This window comes from Lytechinus pictus, chromosome 5 (assembly GCF_037042905.1).
Source record: "Lytechinus pictus isolate F3 Inbred chromosome 5, Lp3.0, whole genome shotgun sequence".
NCBI classification, from domain to species: domain Eukaryota; kingdom Metazoa; phylum Echinodermata; class Echinoidea; order Temnopleuroida; family Toxopneustidae; genus Lytechinus; species Lytechinus pictus.
The window spans coordinates 25165487-25188103 of NC_087249.1; the positions used below are offsets into that span (position 1 = coordinate 25165487).

General features: G+C 35.8%; 1 protein-coding gene across 1 annotated transcript; it reads left to right on the forward strand.

The window, feature by feature from the left end:
* Positions 1 to 22617, forward strand: LOC129261627 (lysM and putative peptidoglycan-binding domain-containing protein 3-like). The gene is made up of 5 exons (XM_064100090.1): positions 1 to 479; positions 8907 to 9014; positions 11636 to 12093; positions 15197 to 21927; positions 22100 to 22617. Exons 3-4 carry the CDS (start codon positions 11791 to 11793, stop codon positions 15770 to 15772), a joined length of 879 nt encoding a protein of 292 aa, XP_063956160.1. The 5' UTR covers positions 1 to 479; positions 8907 to 9014; positions 11636 to 11790; the 3' UTR covers positions 15773 to 21927; positions 22100 to 22617.

The window sequence follows — 22617 nt, forward strand, 5'->3', positions numbered from 1 at the left end:
GAGGTGGATATATCACGAAAAATTGCTGTAAACGTGTCCGTTCCTTGACTGCATGACTGACTGTTCCTATGTGCAAACCGGTAATAATTTCCAGACTTGTTCTTAATTTAACGTTAACTGGTTTTTGCTTTAAACGGAAAGGAAGGGATATTTCCTCTTTGATAGAACCAATTGAATGATCATCCTATTTGTCACTCGCTATCAACGACTTTTGGAGCGTTCTTTGGTTGACATCTCCGCCGCATCTCCGAGACTCCGAGACCGATCCGAGTCGTCCGACTCCGTTTCACTGCAGACGCAAGTGGCACTACGGTGGTACCGGTACTGACAGTTAGTGTGTTAGCTGCTGCTTCGCTTCGCTTCTGCACTGGCGCAGACCTGGCTTCGCTTGTCGTATTTCATGTGTTGGCTTCTTATCTTTGCTGTGACTGACACTGGACTGGTCGACGGTCTCTGACTCTGAGTCTTCCCGAAGCCAGGTAAACACCATGTAATCGTGATATAAATATAATATAGTTCCCAAATCCAAAAATGGGGATTATTATTAGATTCGCACAGCTCATCATAAATTAAAGGAGAATGAAACCCTTGAAACCAGCTGAATCCATATCAAAGAGAAAAATCAAAGAAACATATTGTTGAAAGTTTGAGGAAGATTGAATGAATAATAAGAAATTTATGAGCATTCGAATATTGAGATCACTAGTGCCATGTAGATCCTCCCAACGGCAATGCGACCAAGATCTGTGATATCACACACGTACAACTCCCTCATTACTTTAGTACTTATTTCACTTATATTCTCACTTTTATAGAGTCTATCACAAGGTGAGGTGTTCTCTTTATGAGATGACAAGTACAGAGGTTTCACAACATTATATCATTGATGAATCGTTTGTCATATGATTAGAATGAGCAAAAAGAGATGTTTTGGGGTATATTTTCAGTGTCCAAATGGGAGAGTTGTACGTGTGTGACATCACAGATCTTGGTCGCATTGCCAATGGGAGGATCTCCATAGGCATTAGTGATCTCGACATTCAAATGCTCATAACTCTTTTATTGCTAGTCCTATTTTTCTCAAAGTTTTGTTGATCTTATTCTTTGATTTTTCTGCTTTCACAAAAGCTAACTTGCTCCAAGAGTTTCATTCTCCTTTAATGCCAGGGGCAGGGTAAGGATGTTTCAATTTCAATTTCAATTCAATTCATTTATTTTCCATTAAAAACTCAATCAAATTATAAATACATACAAAATTCATAAATAAAAATTGGAAGGACCCCAAGAAAAGCATAGCTTGCGAGGATGTTATCATTGTACAGAAATATTTCCTCAACTGAATACTGTGATCTTCTTCAAAGTGACATTAACAAATTGTGTGAATGGCAAAATATCTGGCAAATGCAATTTAACACATCAAAGTGTTTTATTATGCATGTTACACACAAGAAGAAAATCACTCCCTATAAATACCATCTGGGGAACTCTGAACTGGGCATTGTTGACAGCTATCCTTATCTAGGTGTTCATTTGTCAAATAATTTGTCTTGGACTAATCTTAATACAACCGTAAACAAAGCAAACAGTATACTTGGATTGTTGAAACGTAATCTATGGAACTGTTCAACTCAAACTAAAGACATCGCCTACAAGACTCTTGTGCGGCCTAGGCTGGAATATTGTAGCTCTGTGTGGGATCCCCACCAGAAAAATCTTCAAGATAAACTTGAAAAAACTCAAAGAAGAGCAGCACGTGCTGATTTGTATCTAACGAGTATCAACGCACAAGTAGTGTTACTGAAATGATGAGTATTCTAAAATGGGATACTCTCCAAGACAGGAGAACAAGTAGCCGGCTCATATTTTTGTTTAAAGAAATACACAATATAACTCCATGTAATATAAATCAAATCACTTCCAAAGCATCCTCCAGGCCAACAACTAGAATAACCAGACAGTCTCATGACTTAAACTTCAATATAATCAGAGCAAATAAGGATTGCTACAAATATTCCCTCTACCCTCGTACAATTGTAGAGTGGAATTCACTTTCTCCCACTACTAAAAATGCACCTGATCTAGCTGCATTTAAGAAACAGCTAAGCAAAAACATGCTAACTAAAATAACTATATAGCGGCAGCGATTGCATGAATGGCCTGCACGTCTATAGCCTCTTTGAGGCGTTTAAGTGCAGTATTCACAAGACAAGACAAGACAAGACAAGAGAACTGATTCGCACAGCTCGAGAACTTGCGAAATGATAACACACACAAATCAAACACACTTTACACTTGGGTTCTCTCCCTATTATATACTCTTGCGTGATACAATCCCCACTCTACGGGAAATCAAGTTTGATTTTCACGGCGGTGGGGACAGTTTCAACAGTATAGTATACATGTACTCGTGATACAATCCCCACGTTATGGGATACACAGTTCACTTTGCACGCAGTGGGGACAGTTCCAACAGTATATTATACTCGTGATACCGTCCCCTCACAACATAAAATCGTGCTCGTTCGACAAGGGGATGGGGACAGTTTCCCAGTGCAACGTGACAAGGAAGACTCTTGTAACCGATTTTGCAATCGGCAACCGATTCCATTCGATTTCACCACAATCGGCAATCACTTGCCGATCTTCGATCATGCCCCTTGAAGGAAAAAATCGAAAATAAAAAATCGGCGTAGATCTGGTTACAGTGCGTGATCGCACAGAACATATTTCAAGATTGTTTTTGAGGTGCTAGCTATTTAGAGGTCGCATTATTCAGGGAGAAAGACGCGGTATTATCTATGGCGATGTTTAAGAGGATAGATATCTTCTCTTCCTACTCATGGTGATAGCGGATGCCGCCGTGAACTTTGAAAGGTCGTATTACCGACGGAGCTCACTGCGTTACTCTCTTACATCGTTTATGATTATATACATTTTATTTTCAACCTCGTGGTGATAGCGGACCCCGCCGTGAACGTTTAAAGATCGTGCTACTGACGGAGCTCATTGCGTTACTCTCTTACATCGTTTATAATGATATAAATCTTCTCTTCAACCTCGTGGTGATAGCGGACCCCGCCATAAACTTTTAAAGACTGTACTATTGACGGAGCTTATTGCGTTGCTCTCTTACATCGTTTATGATGATATTCATTTTATTTTCAACCTCGTGGTGATAGCGGAAGCCGCCGTGAACTTTGAAAGGTCGCATTACCGACGGAGCTCACTGCGCTACTCTCTAACCCCGTTTATAATGATATAAATCTTCTCTTCAACCTCGTGGTGATAGCGGACCCCGCCATAAACTTTTAAAGACTGTACTATTGACGGAGCTTATTGCGTTACTCTCTTACATCGTTTATGATGATATACATTTTATTTTCAACCTCGTGGTGATAGCGGATGCCGCCGTGAACTTTGAAAGGTCGTATTACCAACGGAGCTCACTGCGTTACTCTCTTACATCGTTTATGATGATATACATTTTATTTTCAACCTCGTGCGGTGATAGCGGATGCCGCCGTGAACTTTGAAAGGTCGTATTACCGACGGAGCTCACTGCGCTACTCTCTTACCCCCTTTATGATGATATACATTTTATTTTCAACCTCGTGGTGATAGCGGATGCCGCCGTGAACTTTGAAAGGTCGTATTACCGACGGAGCTCACTGCGCTACTCTCTTACCTCCCTTATAATGATATAAATCTTCTCTTCAACCTCGTGGTGATAGCGGACCCCGCCATAAACTTTTAAAGATTGTACTATTGACGGAGCTTATTGAGTTACTCTCTTACATCGTTTATGATGATATACATTTTATTTTCAACCTCGTGGTGATAGCGGATGCCGCCGTGAACTTTGAAAGGTCGTATTACCGACGGAGCTCACTGCGCTACTCTCTAACCCCGTTTATAATGATATAAATCTTCTCTTCAACCTCGTGGTGATAGCGGACCCCGCCATAAACTTTTAAAGACTGTACTATTGACGGAGCTTATTGCGTTACTCTCTTACATCGTTTATGATGATATACATTTTATTTTCAACCTCGTGGTGATAGCGGATGCCGCCGTGAACTTTGAAAGGTCGTATTACCGACGGAGCTCACTGCGCTACTCTCTTACCCCCTTTATGATGATATACATTTTATTTTCAACCTCGTGGTGATAGCGGATGCCGCCGTGAACTTTGAAAGGTCGTATTACCGATGGAGCTCACTGCGCTACTCTCTTACCTCCCTTATAATGATATAAATCTTCTCTTCAACCTCGTGGTGATAGCGGACCCCGCCATAAACTTTTAAAGATTATACTATTGACGGAGCTTATTGAGTTACTCTCTTACATCGTTTATGATGATATACATTTTATTTTCAACCTCGTGGTGATAGCGGATGCCGCCGTGAACTTTGAAAGGTCGTATTACCGACGGAGCTCACTGCGCTACTCTCTAACCCCGTTTATAATGATATAAATCTTCTCTTCAACCTCGTGGTGATAGCGGACCCCGCCATAAACTTTTAAAGACTGTACTATTGACGGAGCTTATTGCGTTACTCTCTTACATCGTTTATGATGATCGATACACATTTTATTTTCAACCTCGTGGTGATAGCGGATGCCGCCGTGAACTTTGAAAGGTCGTATTACCGACGGAGCTCACTGCGCTACTCTCTTAACCCCTTTATGATGATATACATTTTATTTTCAACCTCGTGGTGATAGCGGATCCCGCCGTGAACTTCAAATTGATTTGAAAACGCTAGCTACCCAAAACATTTTAATAACATATTTCAAATCATCGTGCGTGCGTGCGTCTTCTACTTCATTTTAATTGCACTTGCGACTTTAAGATGATGCTTCGTAAGAGATCATTCCAATAATTCTAAATCGCTAGCACCTAAAAATACTTCTAAAAGATGTCCCGCCGATCGTTCATTAACCTGTGATCTATGAGAAATATTTTCATTTTATTTTCCTTTGCGCCTTTGTTCGGAAGATGCGTCTTTCGTTTATCTTTCTAATAAAAATCACTCGGTTTATTTTAAAGCAATAACACCTCAAAACCCCTGGCTTTAAAACATGTTCCAAACGATCGCGCATGTTGGCGACTTCCATTCCAATGCATTCGTCTTTGTGACTTTGTCAGGAAGATGCGCGCGACCGCGAACAACATTTTGATGTATTCCTTTGTTTTTAAACATCGCCGATTCGATTTTCGATTCGATTTCGATTTTAGAAGCTTAACTGCCGATCCGATTTTCGATCTGATTTTTGATCCGATTTACAACATTAATTATTATTATTGTCATTATCATATTATATTATCATTATTATCATTTTATCATTATTATTATTTTATCATAATTATTATTATTGTTATTTAATCAGAATTATCATTATTGTTTGTTATTATCATTATTATTGTTATTTAATCATAATTATCATTATTATTATTATTTATTTTATTATTACTATCATCATCATACATCATTATTATTCTTTATCATTGTTGTTATTATTATTGTTATTATCCTTTATTATGTTATTATTATTGTTTTTATTATTATTAATATTTTTATTATCAATATTTTGTTATTATTGATATAATTATTTTTATAAATATCATCATATATCATTATTATTCTTTATTATTGTTGTTGTTATTATGGTTATTATTCTTTATTATATTATTATTATTATCATCATCATTAATCATTATTTTTTATCATAGGAAATGTGCCCCTTCCATCCAGTCCGTTCCTTGTATTTCATTTAATTCCTTCAAATGATATCACTGTAGACTCATTTATAATTTGGGTATTATCGTAATTATTATCATTATTGTCATTATTTTTTATGGTATTTATTTATTTTTTTACTTATTATTGTTATCCTTATTTTTTGTTAAAATTATTTATATTTTATTTATTATTTTTATAATAAATTATATTATTGTTATTATTCTCTATTATTAACCTTTATCATAATTATTATCAACATCATTATTGTTATTAATCTTTATTATCATCATCCCCATCATTATACTATTGTTGTTATCATTACTTTACTTTTCATTTCCGTCACATATTTGTATTGATTACTTTAATGTTTTGGGGGTGACTCTTTCAATAATAACAACAATAATGAAAATGATGCCAATGATGAAAATAATTATGATAATTTATACCCAAACGTTATGAGTCTACAGTGATTTCATTTGAAGGAATTAAATGAAATACAAGGAACGGATGATAATGAATAATAATAATAATGATAATATAATAATTTATAATATAATCATCATTAATGTTATAATAATAATAACAACAACAATAATAAAGAATAATAATGATATATGATGATAGTAATAATAATAATGATATTAATAATGATTATGATAATATCGACAATAATAATAATGATAAATAGCAATAATAATATTGATAATTATGATTAAATAATAATAATGATAATAACAATGATAATGATAATTATGATTAAATAACAATAATAATATAATGATAAACTGATAATAATGATAATATAATATGATAATGACAATAATAATAATAATTCCCGAAGGTTTTGAATGAGTCTTCCTGTCACGTTGCACTGGGAAACTGTCCCCATCCCCTTGTCGAACGAGCACGATTTTATGTTGTGAGGGGACGGTATCACGAGTATAATATACTGTTGGAGCTATCCCCACTGCGTGCAAAGTGAACTTGATTTCCCGTAGAGTGGGGACTGTATCACGAGTATATATAGGGAGAGAATCCAAGTGTAAGTGTGTTTCATTTGTGTGTGTTATCATTTCGCAAGTTCTCGAGCTGTGCAAGAGTTGGGGACTGTGTTCTGGAGAAAGGAAGTCATTTTCATGCGTTCTGGTAGGTGTGATTCTAATAATCCCCATTTTTGGATTTGGGGACTATATCACGATTATGCCCACTGTCCTAGCCTGGACTAGGCTCCTGGACATGCTGGAGAGTAAAAATCAGTCTACTAATACTGAGTATAGGCTTACTCCCCATGCCATGGAGCCTGGAATTGCTTCCCATACGGCCCCAAAACTTGAAACTTTCGCCCCCGAGATTTCTACTTTCCCTCTAAAAGATCTAAGTTAGCCCTAAATCATGTACATACTAAATGAGGTACAACTTCATTTCCAACATTTCTACGATATTGATTTCATTTTTAAACAAGAATTCATTAAACAACAAGAAATATGTTATAAAAAGACGGGAAGAGCTTACGGCCGCGATTTGCGTGCTGTCGCCAAGCGGAAGACAAAGAAATCAAGATGGCGACGTAAACACGGCCTTAAGCTCTTCCCGTCTTTTCATAACATTTTTCTTGATTTTTAATGAATTCTTGTTTAAAAATGAAATCAATATCGTAGAAATGTCCGAAATAAAGTTGTACCCCATGTACACAATTTAGGGCTAGATCTTTTAGAGGGAAAGTAGAAATCTCGGGGGCGAAAGTTTCAGGTTTTGGGGCCGTATGGGAAGCAATTCCAGGCTCCATGGGGAGCCCGGGGGGGGGGGGGGGGGCCACTTCCATTGACAAGAGGATACCATGCGCGACCATGGGGTCTCGAAAAGCACCCTAAACACATATTTTCCATATTCTGAAAATCCATTGGCGTGTGAAACCCTACCCTTAACAAGTATTGGAAACAAAACGATACTCTTGGGCTTGGCAAGTATTCCCTGAAATGAACCCCTATACAAGTACAGCGATATTTTATTGTTATTTCACGCGCAAATCGGACTCTAAACACGTGTGGTGTTGGGGCATGTAAAAGGATATCCTTTATAAAACATTTTAATTTTGTTTTATCCCCGCAAATTTGACCCTAAACACGTAGCTTTCCTTGTGAAATAGATACCCTTTTTTCATTATTTTTGTGTTTTTGACACCCTTATCACGTTACGTAGGTAACGTGCCCTATCTTGAAAAAGACATCCTTTTTACGTGTTTTTTTGGTCGCGCATGGTATCCACTCGTCAATGTAAGTGGCCCCCCGGGATGGGGAGTAAGCCTACGTATAGTAGACTAATTTTTACTCTCCAGCAGCCTCCAGGCTACACTGTCCATAGTGGATCTGATGATAGGCCTAGATCCATTCATCTAGGCTAACCCAGTCCCAGGGAGCTCGGGCCCGCGAAGCGAGCCAAAGCCCAGCCAGGAGTCGTCCGTGTAATACTAGTCAAACATATACTCTCCAAATTGGGGTAGAATGGGGTCGGAATAGCACTTCAAATTAAAAGGGAAAAAATAAATTATGCACTTAATTACCTCGAGCATGTGGATGAAAGTCTATCGTGACAGATCTCTAGACCAAAAGCTTCGGTCTCTGTTAATGGTGGCTGTTCCGCTGAACTCCGTTGGCTCCACTCGCCAAATAGAGAGACCGAAGTTTTAGCTAGATCTGTACAGGGACTCAACGGCCATATATTTATGTATTAAGTTCGGATAAAACAGGGAAGTGAAGGTGCGGCGACAGCCGTAGTAAGTCACTGTTTTTTTTTCTTTTAAGTTTATTTTTCCCCGTTTTGGTGCATTTCAGGCCAAAGTGGAATAATAATCTTTATTTTGGTACAGTTCTTTTTATATATTTTTATAAAATAAAGACAAAAATTGATGAGCCCCGTCGGGGGGATTTTGTATTGTTAACCTCCTAATGGTGGCTGCACGATAGCGAGCCGTCTGTGTACGAGAGAAATAAAAAAATAAAAAAATGTAAAAAAACTCGAAACAGATGGCTGTCAGCTGTCTAATCGTGACACAGCTATCCGGACATCGAGGCAAAAACTGGACCCTCAAAAAAAGGAAAAGTTAGATGTCTATGTTGCGTTCATTTTGGTATTGATCGGCCATTTTGTTTTTTATTTTGACAGAAGGAAAACGAACGAGACAGAAATTTTCCTTTTTTTGAGGTTCCAGTTTGTGCATCGATGTCAGGAAAGCTGTGTCACGAACTCACGATAGACCTTCATTTAATCGAGGTAAGTGCATAATTTATTTTTTCCCCTTTTATTTGAAGTGCAATTCCGACCCCATTCTACCCCATTTTGGAGAGTATATGTTTGACTAGTATTACGCGGACGACTCCTGGGCTCCCTGGGTTAAATCTAGGCCTATCTTACATACTCGAGTCAAGTGAGCAATCAATGGTGAGGTTTGTTCTAGTGCTACCTTCACTACCGCTACACCTATCCGAACATCAAGGTGGTGAACTCGCTCCTATACTTCGAGTGACAAAAATTATAAAAACATGATCTTGGAAAGAATAAAAACTTATCTTACTTTTCATTCTAATTTCACTCCATATCCAACACTAACAGTTTCCTTGCCAGTCTCGCACATATTATTCACTGCCGAATTGCAAACGCGATGGGTGGGACTATAGATCTCGGATTTGTATCAGATCTCGATCTATAGTCCCACTATAATGAATATTCATGAATTGAGCTGCGATTTCCGTGCATGCGCAAAACTTGCGATGTCTGGAATTGGCAGTGAATAAATATAATAAAAATATGTGAAAGGAAACCGTTACTGGCTCTAAATCACAATTTTTTAGACTAACCAGAGGATGAATATGAAGTGAAATTAGAATTAAAAGTAAGAAGATAAGTTTTTTTATTCTTTCCAAGACAATGTTTTTGCATGAGTTTTATAATCCCCCCCCCCCCATAAAATCCCACCTTTGTCACTCCATGGACCTTCTAGCAAAGGTACATGGTCACTCGAAGTATTGAGAGCGAGTTCACCACCTTGATGTTCGGGTACATGTAGGTGAAGCGGTAGTGAAGTAGAGTGGAGCCTACACGAACATCACTTGAGGTAGGTTCGTGCAGGCTCCACTCCACTTCACTACCGCTACACTACACTCCACCTACACGAACCTCAAGGTGGTGAACTCGCTCTGATACTCTGAGTGACAAAGGAACTTGGGACTAAATGTATATTTATTGTAAAAATCATACGCTGAAACGACCTTAAAGAGAATAAAAAGTTTAATTTCTTACTTTTCATCCTAATTTCACTCCATATCCATCCTCCGGTTAGCCTCAAAGTTGGTGATTTAGAGCCAGCATCGAGTTCCTCACACGTATTATTCACTGCCGATTTCAAAACATTGCATGCGCATGTGCGAGGATCGCAGGTCAAACTGCAGTTTGTCCTGCGATTATCCCAGTTTAAGTTTAACGTTACAGGGACTGCCTTAGTTTTTAAAGATTTCTCCATGCACAAAATTTAAGAAATCTAGGAAAGTTCATTCACTTGTCAAGTCTCAAGTGCTGACACCAATTAAAGGAGAATGAAACTCTTGAAGCAAGTTAGCTTTTGTGAAAGCAGAAAAATCAAAGAATAAGATCAACAAAAGTTTGAGTAAAATAGGACTAGCAATAGAAGAGTTATGAGCATTTGAATGTCGAGATCACTAATGCTATGGAGATCCTCCTATTGGCAACGCGACCAAGATCTATGATGTCACAGATGAACAACTCTCCCCTTTTGGACACTGAAAATATACCCCAAAACATCTCTTTTTGCTCATTCTAATCATATGACTAACGATTCATCAATGATATAATGTTGTGAAACCTCTGTACTTGTCCTCTCATAAAGAGAACACCTCACCTTGTGATAGACTCTATAAAAGTGAGAATATAAGTGAAATAAGTACTCAAGTAATGAGGGAGTTGTACGTGTGTGACATCACAGATCTTGGTCGCATTGCCAATAGGAGGATCTACAAGGCATTAGTGATCTCGACATTCAAATGCTCATAACTTTCTTATTATTCATTCAATCTTCCTCAAACTTTCAACAATATGTTTCTTTGATTTTTCTCTTTGATATGGATTCAGCTGGTTTCAAGGGTTTCATTCTCCTTTAAGTTCATTAACTTAGTCAATAAACATATCAGGTTTCATATGGCAAGTCATGAAAAATAGACAGTGAACTGGAGGGAATTGAGGTCACTGAATCTATTTTAGCATACTATACCCCTTTAATTGCTGTCTATGTCCCACAGGGGTAAGTAAAAAAAAGGAAAAATGAGGACAGTCTCAGTTTATCAAGACATGATTTGTCTTGGTTTATGAGGATATCCTTTTTTTCTGTGGCAATCCCAATGTTTGGACCAGCGCCTCTACTGCTAATAATATGCTGAACAGTAATGTAACACTGATATGATGAACAGTAATGTAACGTTACCCTTGGGAATTGTAACTCTGGCACAGCACGCAGGCACACATTATTTTAATAGTTAGATCGAGATAGCAACAGCGATAGACCTGGAAACTCGACTGCACAATTAATTGCATTTTTCCAGTAGATCTGGTAATAAGAGACTAACATTTGTTGTTTCACTACAGAACTGTGTCTGTATAAAAAGTAACTTAACACTTGTTGCATCTTGTGTCTAGCCCCAAGTGCAATCGTCACACACTGTTATATAAAATCTTTAAGAGCTGGGTGAATTTTTTTTTTCAAGAAATAAGTCCTTGAAATGAATAGACCTTTAGAACAAATATGCATGTAACTCAATTTGAAATGGATGATCTCTGTGAATTGTATTCACATATAGGTTTACTTTCTTTTTATTTCATTACAGATTTCCTCAATATCCTGTTGATCTAAAGATAAGTAGAACTAGTTACTGCTGAATTTTACCGGTAGTTCCTAATCCAAGGCTAAGATCTTCACTGGATCAACAAGAATCGGTAGAAGTTTCTGCCGTTGCTGGTCAGTCGACATCCAGCAGATGTGATGAGTTCTGTTCATGGGTTTCGGAGTAAACCCAAACATGACCGAAGCAAGTACATGCCTGTGTCTGGTCAGGTCCAGAATGTGCAGAATTCGACGGTGTACGTCTTCGGAGAGTCGGCAATCACAGAAGACGAGATCAACGCAGACAATGATGTCCAGATGTCAGAGCTTCGGACACGAGGTGGTGGTGGTGGTAAGAGGAAGAAAAAGACTAAACACACAGAGGATGAGATGGTGTACATGGAAAAGGACATCAATGAAGGAGATACTTTACAGACATTTTCTCTTCGTTATGCATGCAGGGTAAGAATGTTTACAAGATTGAAAGAAGAAACAATCCACTTCCCTTGCAACTAGAATGAATATAGATTATTTTACACCTCGCCCCATTATTAGTGATCTAATGATAGCGCACCTATCCGTATAAAAATGGTTGTAACTTTGAAAATATTCACCCTATCCATACAAAAACATACTTTTTCTGAAAGGAAATTTCATGAGGATTCAAAAAGTGGCATTAAAAATGAGTTAGAGTGAACTTCTCACATTTTATGAATAAAAATGTTAAAATTTTTAGGACCCCCATATACTTTATATTGTTTTCTCTTTGCCCATACTATTAAATTAGTGATCATATTGATATTGCTCAGAAAATTCCCTTTCGAAATTTGTAATGAATTATAATTAATTTATAATTTTATGATGTGTATAGAGGTTCATTATTATACCTGATATATTTAGCTGTACAATGAGACCAAAATCAAAGGTCCAGCCTCTTGGAAACCAAAGTTATGCATGTTTAGTTCTGGCAATACAACAATCCCATAGAGTTCCATGTTCCACCACTCCTCAACAACCCTTGTTTTATTCATTTTATTGAGCAAAATGACTCAATTGATATGCATATAAATATTAAGCTTACTGTCACTCCTTAAAATGACACCAATTTCATAATAATGCGTCTCCATTCAGCCAAAACATGTCGTAAATGCGAGAATTTTTTTTTTATTATGTAGAATTTTCAGTTTTTTTTTAAATTATCGCTAATTATCAAAATTACTTAATTGAAAAAAATTTGAAAAATAGTTTTTGTCTCGCCTGCATAGCAGAGCGAGACTATAGGCGCCACTTTTCCGACGGCGGCGGCGACGGCGTCAACATCAAATCTTAACCTAAGGTTAAGTTTTTGAAATGACATCATAACTTAGAAAGTATATAGACCTAGTTCATGAAACTTGGACATAAGGTTAATCAAGTATTACTGAACATCCTGCCTGAGTTTCAGGTCACATGACCAAGGTCAAAGGTCATTTAGGGTCAATGAACTTTGGTCAAGTTGGGGGTATTTGTTGAATTACTATCATAACTTTGAAAATTTATGGATCTAGTTCATGAAACTTGGACATAAGGTTAATCAAGTATTAGTGAACATCCTGCCTGAGTTTCAGGTCACATGACAAAGGTCATTTAGGGTCAATGAACTGTGGCCAAGTTGGGGGTATTTTTTGAATCACCATCATAACTTTGAAAATTTTTGGATCTAGTTCATGAAACTTGGACATTAGGTTAATCAAGTACCACAGAATATCCTGTGCGAGTTTCAGCCAGGTCACATGACCATGGTCAATGGTCACATGACCATGGTCAATGGTCATTTAAGGTCAATAAACTTTGGCCGTGTTGGGGGTATTTGTTAAATTACCATCCAAACTCTGAAAGTTTATGGATCTAGTTCATAAAACTTGGACATAAGAGTAATCAAGTATCACTGAACATCCTGTACGAGTTTCAGGTCACATGACCATGGTCAAAGGTCATTAAAGGTCAATAAACTTTGGCCATGTTGGGGGTATTTGTTGAATTACCATCCTAACTATGAAAGTTTATGGTTTATCTAGTTCATAAAACTTGGACATAAGAGTAATCAAGTATCACTAAACATCCTGTAGGAGTTTCAGGTCACATGACCATGGTCAAAGGTAATTAAAGGTCAATAAACTTAGGCCATGTTGGGGTAATTGTTTAATTGCCATCATAACTTTGAAAGTTTATCGATAGAGTAAATGAAATGTGGACATGGGTGTAGTTGACAAGTCTTAAGTCACTGTTCATATGTCATTTATGGTCAATGAATGTGGTATTATGTCATTATATGAATGGTGTTTTTTTGAATGATTATTTTATAGTAGTTTTCAAAGTTAGCACTGCTGCTATATTAAATCGCGTAATGCAGGCGAGACTGCCAGAGGCGTTCCACTTGTTTTTATAATTATTATACTTCTCACTTCAAGCTTAAAATGAGACCAAAATCAAGTCTCTAGCCCCCTGTATACTGAAGTCATTTATGTTTAAATCATGGAATAAATTATGGAACGTGATGTTCCCATAGACTTTGTGTGTACCTCTTCCCCCCCACCACCGTCGTCATTTTTCGTTTTATCAATTGTGGTGTCGTGAATTTACGTGCTATTGCACTCATTTTTTCAGACATGATACTAGAGTATTTATTCAGCTTTGAAATGATTCCAATTTCATTACAATACCTCTCCGTTTAACTGAGATATTCATATGCTGTAAAAAAAGCGCAACAAAACCAACTTTTTATGGGGCAAATTCAACATACATGTACATGGCCGTATAGACCGTTTTATTTCTTATAAAGGGCACTGCAAGATGCAAACATGTTTTTGATTTGCTTTTGCATTGTAGAAAAAGAATCGCACCTTAAAATGCAATCAAATACTTTTTGTGTCTTAGAAGAAAAATAAACTTGACAGATACATGTAATTCTGTTGAAATAATGAAAAATAAAAAATAATCAAATAAATGGACAAGTGGTGATGAAGGGACTTTTTTTTAAAGCTGTACATATTACCAGATGAGTGTTTAGGTTGTAAATGGTAGGCCATGCACTAACTATGGAAAAGAGAGGATTTGGGTTTTCATTTAGATTTCAAGGAATAATCTTTGAAATGGAAATTTAGGTAGTGTTACATACTTCCATGTACATGTAAAAGCTGAAAACAGCAGCTGATAAAAACTTCACTGACATTGGTTAGATTTCACTTTGTTTACCCCCATATGACATACATGAATGTACTTCTGAATTTAATAATAGAAAATCATTTTTGCACTGGACATAAAATGAAATTGATAATTGATAATTGCAAGTTTTACAACATAAATTATGAAAGAGAGAAAGAGAGGAAAAAAAGGTGATTGCTGACTGGTCAAAGGAATTCATGCATTATGATTTCTCTTGTTAGTTACATCTTAAAATATTTAGTGTTGAGGTGTTTTACTAGGTACACATGTTGTATTGCAGTTTGTATCAAGTTTTGATTTGTGGAAGTGTATGAAACTTTTCTCCCCTCTAAATCTCCCTCTGAACTTGCTGTTCATTCAGGTTTCAGAGTTGAAGCGTATCAATAACTTGATAGCTGATCAGGATTTCCATGCCAGAAGAACTCTCAAAGTGCCAATGCGTCGGGATGGAATTCTCTTGGAGATTGAAGATGATGTAAAATCCCAAGCAGCCAAGTCATTGCGTAAAGTTAATCATGCTAAACCGCATCTATTAAACGGTCACAGACATTCAGATGAAAGCGATCATTTAAATAGTGACTCCGATGACAGCCAGACAGAGTTCATCCGGACTATCAGTATACCAGGGTCCTTGGATGGTGAAAACAGGGCAGCGCAACAGTTCTTTGACAAAATGGATAAAGATTTACATAATATCTTGGAGAAAACAAGAACTAACAAAGATACTCTTCAAGAAGTCACATCAGTTCTGAAAGAAACTCGGTTTCGTCCACTCCGCTTCCCCAAGGCAAAGTCTGACTGCCCTAATGATGGAGCTACATTGGGTTGCACCACAAGAAACATAGTCATTGCACTTGTTGTTGTTATGGTTATTGGACCATTATTATTAGGATATGCAATTTCCCAAGGAATTTGGAATAAGAAATTGATACCATGATTTTATCTTAACATAGTGGTAATTCTGTTGTGCGATCATGTTTTGCCTGTTTTACAACTGCATGCATACCCTACATCTCTTTTAACTTTGATTCTTACTGCATCCTTTTTTTTTTATACTTGTGACATAAAGCTTGCAATCAATTGTAGAGACAATTTTTGTGATCGATCATACACAATAATCAATCGTAGAAATCAGCCCGACGATCAATCGCGAAGCTGTATTTTACAGGGTCTAGTTCACAATTTATATGGTGTGCAAAGTAAGAGATGATATGATTACACTCTGTACGTACTGCAAATTGATTCTGAAATACTGCAGAGTATTTCTGTATTATGTAATTATTTCAGTTATTCCTTCCCAACTTTAACTGCCTTTGGGTTCATGCTGAACATGTACGCTACATGAAAATTTACATGTAGTGTAGGGCCAGTACAGTTCAGGTATGAGAGTAAGTGTATGGGGGGGCAATTATTCTGTGTGATATGATCATAATATTAGTATCATAAGATCCTAGGCCTAGTAAGATCAAACTTCATATTGCGATCTGCATAAAATCTTAAAATTGTGCAATATTTAATGAAACAGAATGAAATTTTAAAAAATAGAAAAATTTCTGTAGATCACATTTAGAATGAAAATTATTTTAAAATTATTTCATCTTGTTTTCATCAAAATTTATTTTTTTTATACTAGTTGATTATAAATTGCACGTAATTGTTCAGTTATTTATTCATTGGGGGGGGGGGGTTGACTGTGGGGTGGTTGGAATTTATAAACTGAAAAAAATAAGATGTTTTGATAAAAATGTCTTTTGTGAAGTGATGTTTCACTCACTGTTTTAACACTGATAATTTATGTTTGTTTGGAAATACAAGGAGTTCATTTGAAATTTTAGCACAATCTATAAAAAAAATCTGTTCATGACCAACCAAAGGACCCTGTAGCAATCAGAGAATTGAAGGGATAGAATTTACATGTACCTTAGTCTGCAAGCTCAGACTCAAATTTGACATTTAAACTGATTAAACCTATGTCTAGAGTGAAGACTAGGCTCCAAACTATGTGTCTGTGTCAGACTTGTCTGTGTTAGTTGCAGCCACAGTACATAGTAAATCTAGTCTCACTACTTCAGACTCTGCGTTATTCACTATGCGAATTGCAAAAACCAAAGGTCTGTGCCTGCAGACTACATGTACCTGGGGGCACATGTTGGAAGGGGCATGATTTCTTTGGTTCACCCCTGGAATGTTTTGTCATAGATGAATTATTCACTGTAGTACTGTACAATGTCATTGTATCTAAGGCATGTTTGTTGCAAGTTTTATGTGTGCTTTAAAAAAAACACTTCTTTAGTAAACTAGTACAATGTAGATCAAGGATTTAAGATTGTACTTTGCTGGATGAGGAAACATTATCATTGATATTGATTGTTTAAGAAATATTTTGTAAACATGATGTGTGCAGTCATGAGAAGTGAAAGTATTTTAATAATACACAGCCTTATTCACTGTCTTCCTATACCTTTAATTGAGATCTTTAAATCTTAAAGACATTCAGATTTCAGTCTAAATTCCATTAGCTTGTTGTATATTGTCTTGTGATGTCTGTGGACAAGGTCTGTCCATCCATGAATGTTGCATTATATGGCCTTCTGCAATTTTTGTTCTTCAAATGAACAAGAGAATACTTCATGGAGCAACTTGTCAGTGATTTTAATTGTTAATTTGTCCTCAGCCATATCTGATACCAAGAATTCAGTAGCTAATAATAATTGGTTCTGATGATTACTGATAAATTGTGATGTTTCCTGTGCCCTGTAAAGCAAGTATTTGGATAAAAGCACATAATCAAGATCATTGTTGGAAACTTCAACTTACCCATTAAAATAAGCAATAAAAAGTTTGAAATTTGAATTTAAATAATCACACATATTGTATTGGTTAGCCTGGTACTTTGGTAGTGGCTATATGAAAAGCAGTATATGATTTACCTTTCTGTGAAATATCCTCAGCGCCCAGCTGTTATAATTATAATATGATGAAAGAATTAAGAAGTAGATATTGTCCAATAACATCAATTATCTTCCGAATTTCTAGGTTAAAAATAGTTGTTGAATTCAGAATTACCATTCTCTTCTTCTGAGCACGAGAGGGACAAATATCCACTTCCGAGTGTTATGTGAAAGGTACCATATACGGGTACGTGTATGTATACATGTAGCTCCATCAGCACAACATACTTGTAAGGCTACTCCAGTCATTGTGAATCCTGTCTGACTGTCATGTAATTCTCAAAAATACCAGCAAATGATTCTTCTTTGCTGTTTTTTTTTCTTACTGAACACATGTTTTATGAAACTTAAACCTTTTGAAAATAATCATTAACCCATTTTATTTCTGTTTGCTGCATGTTTATATATCAATATGATTCTTACGTAATTGCTTGATAATGTTTTGAACTTTGACCCTTATAGTGAGCCAGCAGAATGCAGAAACAATTGTTTTGTAAAGTGGGCGATTCAACAAAAGATGACCCTTTGAAGAGTACAAGTTAGTGCACTTATTGTACATTGTACATTGACACTCCTTCACCCCTTCAAAAGTCATTTGTAGTCCCACTCTTCACTTTTTGTTTTGTGCACAAGACTTTTCTTCACAATAATCAGAATACCTGTATTTGACTGACTGCCTCACTTGTAGACAAACAAATTACACATACCGGCACTTGTAATATCTTTATTGAGGTAAGAGATAATCAACCATTTTCCCTTTCATTCTTCAATTAATGAATTAATGCAAGTCCCCCACCACCTCTCAAAGTAGAACATACCATGTAATAAGAAATTAAAAACAAGAATCGAGGTTAGGAATAAAAGAAGGGTACAATGAGCTTTATGATGTAGAATCCATAGACGAAGTCTAAAACAGAGTTATGCATTACAGTGCATGGTGGTAGTGTGATAACTGCTTGAAATATGATATTTTTATGTACTACCTAACAGGTTAACAAAGAGCTGGTGCCAGCAATATCCATAGGAGGTATGTGAACTTATCTTTTGGCAGAAATCATCTATTCCTTAACAGGTCACATGACATTTCTGGTGTTGTCTCAACCAACTTCGTCCATTAAAAGCAAATCAGTGAAAATACAAAAACAGATAATCACTTGAAATGGTAGGTTAGTTGGCTACATTACTGACAAGAAAAGCTCATCATTTTTTTAAAGGGGTAGTTTATGGGTACCCTAAAAAATTTTGTTTTTTTAATATAATCGATTTTTTTTTTGAAAACTAAGGGTGAATATTGTATGAAAAGCCGTCATAGAATAGCACAGGGACCTAGGGTTATTATTTTTTATGTTTTGATTTCGTCATGTCACAGACGAGCAGCCCCTCCATATAAGATGTATTTATTTTGATGTTATTTTCTATTAAAAAAAATATGGGAAGTGATTTTATTTGTTAGACATATCTTCAGACACATTTCCTTTCATTAGAAAAAAATATGTTTATCATGTTCCACTATTAAGCAAATAGAATATGATATATGAGAGAGCTGCTTGGGTATGAGATCGCAAATTAAGTATTCTTTAATGGATTTTCATCAAACCTTCACTAATGTTTTTTTTTTCAATTTGTTTTATTTTTTTTCTTTGCTTTATTGAAACCAACTCATCAGGGTGAACATTTGATTGCATTCAAACTTCCCAAGTAAAATTTGCACATATGTCTGATGAATTTGTCATTAAATTTAACACAAAGAAAATGAAATAAAAAAAAAATCATGAGAACAGTTTTGACTTAGGCAAAGTTACTTTTGAATCGACTACATTTAGATTTCACAGTCCTCTCCAAATGATTTGTAACTTTGTAGTCTTTACCAAAGGACACTGATTCATTGATTTAATTTTACCATGCTACAACTGAGAAAGCCTGTCTCCTATTAGTATCAACCTTTTCATGTTTAATCACTTCAAGTAAAATTGAGCAAAAGTCAAAGCAAAATATGATTTTTGTACTTGGAGATATGAAGGTTGATCTGTTGGCCTTTGTTGATTTGGGGCAAATAATACAGGTAGCCAGATGCTCTTGTTATGTTAATGGATAAATTGAATATATGTGGTTAGATATATGAGAGACACCAGGCTGTATTGAATGTAACAGCTGGTGTTTTCATGTAAATGCATAGTGTATTTTCTGTCATGATCAGTGACTAAATATGACAGGAAAATAATTATGTAATATGCATGCAGGGAATTGTGTCTTTTTTTACAGACAAGATAATTTTAACGATAATCAGATTTATAAAGTGTTTAAGATAAAAGTTTCACCTTTACAGCATGTAATTCATCGGAACATGATGTAGCTTTCCAGTTTTAATATTTTTTCTTCTGTATTTTCAATTCCATATAAATGAATGTGTCATGCTGAATGCTTTTAGTTTGGGTAAAATAAGATGTAAATCATATTATATCAAATGTAAAATAGATATAGTGCATTATTTTTATATCTTGCTTTTATTTACTTTGAAGCTTGCATAATATATATTAAGTCCCTTCATTTGATTGCAGTACTTACTAATTACTTACTAATAAAAATAATCATGTGAAAAACTATGATCCAACTGTCACCTGCACCCAATTTATGCCTTTTAAATGATAGGAATTGGTTAAAAAGGAATTAAGACTGATTTTAGTCCAGATTATGAGTATTTTACATAAATACCTACATTGTAAATGCCATGAAATTTGAACAGGTAAACCATTTGATGCACTTTTGTCCATGTATGTCCTCATTATTACTGTTCTTAATTTTTAAGTGAAGTAATAATAGTGTTATAATATGAAGTATATGTATGGATTATGGAATGCAGGGTATGCCACATGTTATTTCTTACTTCATGCTGAAGAAACAAACAATGAATACACATACTTTGTAACAAATTATTTTATTTTGGGGTATTTACAATATTTTTTGTCTCAGATTCCACATAATTATATGCGAGAAACTTAGTACAATGTATACATGTAGTATAAGCCATGTCGATCATTAATGTTGCCTTGTTTTAGTAGGAATTATGTTACTGTACACAAAGGTTTAATAGCGATTGATCGTAAATATACTTGATTTTCACGATTGTTTTACATTGTGGTCAATGCAATCAATTGTAAAGATATTCTTCTACGATGTTTGCTAGGCTTTGTTACAGGCTCCTGCATTGATGAAAGTAATGAATTTAAATTTCATTATGCAATACATATATGTCAATCTACTTTCTACAAACATATTGCCCTGTTCATTGGACTGTGGTGTGTGCACCATCTCCACTCCTTGGGGAGCATTCCTTCCATATCTACCATTCACATGTATGTCAGTGGCAAAGACTTGCTTATTGTTTTATGGCAATCCCTGCAGGTATGTAATTGCTCCTGGGTAAAGGGTGGCAAAATTTAGATTAATGTCCTGCCAAAGAATAGTAGTGCAGATGTAGCTTTAGAATCTTGGATCATGGGCTTAAAGCAGACTTGTCCAAATCCTCTGCATGAAGACATACATCCTGCTTTTGTATATTTTGGTTTCAAATTTCTTATTGTATTTTTCTTTTCTTTTGATTCCTTCCCCTTGCGTGCTGTTTGGCTGGCAAAAATAGAGAATAAATAACAAAAGTAAATTGGGGAGCAAACTAACAAAGACAGCCTAAAATAGAGAAGACTCAATTTTTTTTCCTTTTAATCGTGTGTTAAGATCATCCTATGTTCTGTACATTGGGATGGGTATAATATACCCATATATATTGATTCATTATATCAAAACAACTTGGATATAAACTCATGACCTCAACTGCTGTGTGCTGTAGACAGGTGTCCGCATTAGTTGGCTCACAAAAAAAAAAACACTTTTCCTACCATTTGCCACTATACTCCCTTGGGTGCAACAAACTCTTGTTCAAAGATTCAAAGTCATTTTGCAGACATAAGGTGGTGTTAAACAGTTATAAGATGAAAAGGACATATTTTTTACAAATTAGATGTTATCACTCCAACATGATAAAAAACAGGGCCTATTTTCAGGATGTTCATGATCTTCATTATTTTTGCTGTTGTACAGATGAAGCTTGTTTCCATGAATGTGGGCCTAGACTGTTAAAGACAAGGTCTTTTAACGTATACCTTGGTCACATTTGTTCTACGGCGGCCGTACGGCGAGTCGAAAACAGCCGTTTTAACATTTTGTGTACCAACTACATATAGGTGGTTTGAATAAAAATTAATAAAACAGCTGTTTTCGACTCGCCGTACGGCCACCGTAGATCAAATGTGACCAAGGTATTAGCAATCAAATATATGAAATAATTGTTTTGCCTTTGATATGTATGTATTGTGTCATCCCTATTATGTGGACATTGATGTACAGCAAATTCTGTGCCTGTCTCATTGTAATTGCTTGATTTTACATTAAGCAATTTTTTTTTCACTTTCGTTCTCTATTTTTGGAACCCCTTCACTTCCTCCCCCACTTTGTAACCCTCTCTAATACCCCTCTCACTCTGATTCACTGTCTCTCCTTTCTCTTCTCTTTTCTCTGTTATTTAAATCACAGGAATGAAGAGGTCAGTGCATTTTGTTGTGATGGAAATGCAAGTTTGCCATATGTATATTTTATTCCCTATAGCCTGTAATGTTTCTTATCTAAACTCTTTTTAATCTTAGTTAACATATGCCAATCAGTAGATCAAGTTGTAATATAGCATGTCATTTTTTGTCCACTATCTTCTTGTAATATAAAAGTGAATCCTTGTATTCCAAAGAGATTATATATTATTAAATCAATTACGTGACAAGTA

Excerpts from the sequence above, each read along its gene's own strand:
- LOC129261627 (XM_064100090.1), top strand. The coding sequence starts at position 11,791 with ATGAGTTCTGTTCATGGGTTTCGGAGTAAACCCAAACATGACCGAAGC. Across the intron at positions 12,094-15,196 it reads CTCTTCGTTATGCATGCAGG|GTTTCAGAGTTGAAGCGTAT; the intron begins GTAAGAATGTTT and ends CTGTTCATTCAG.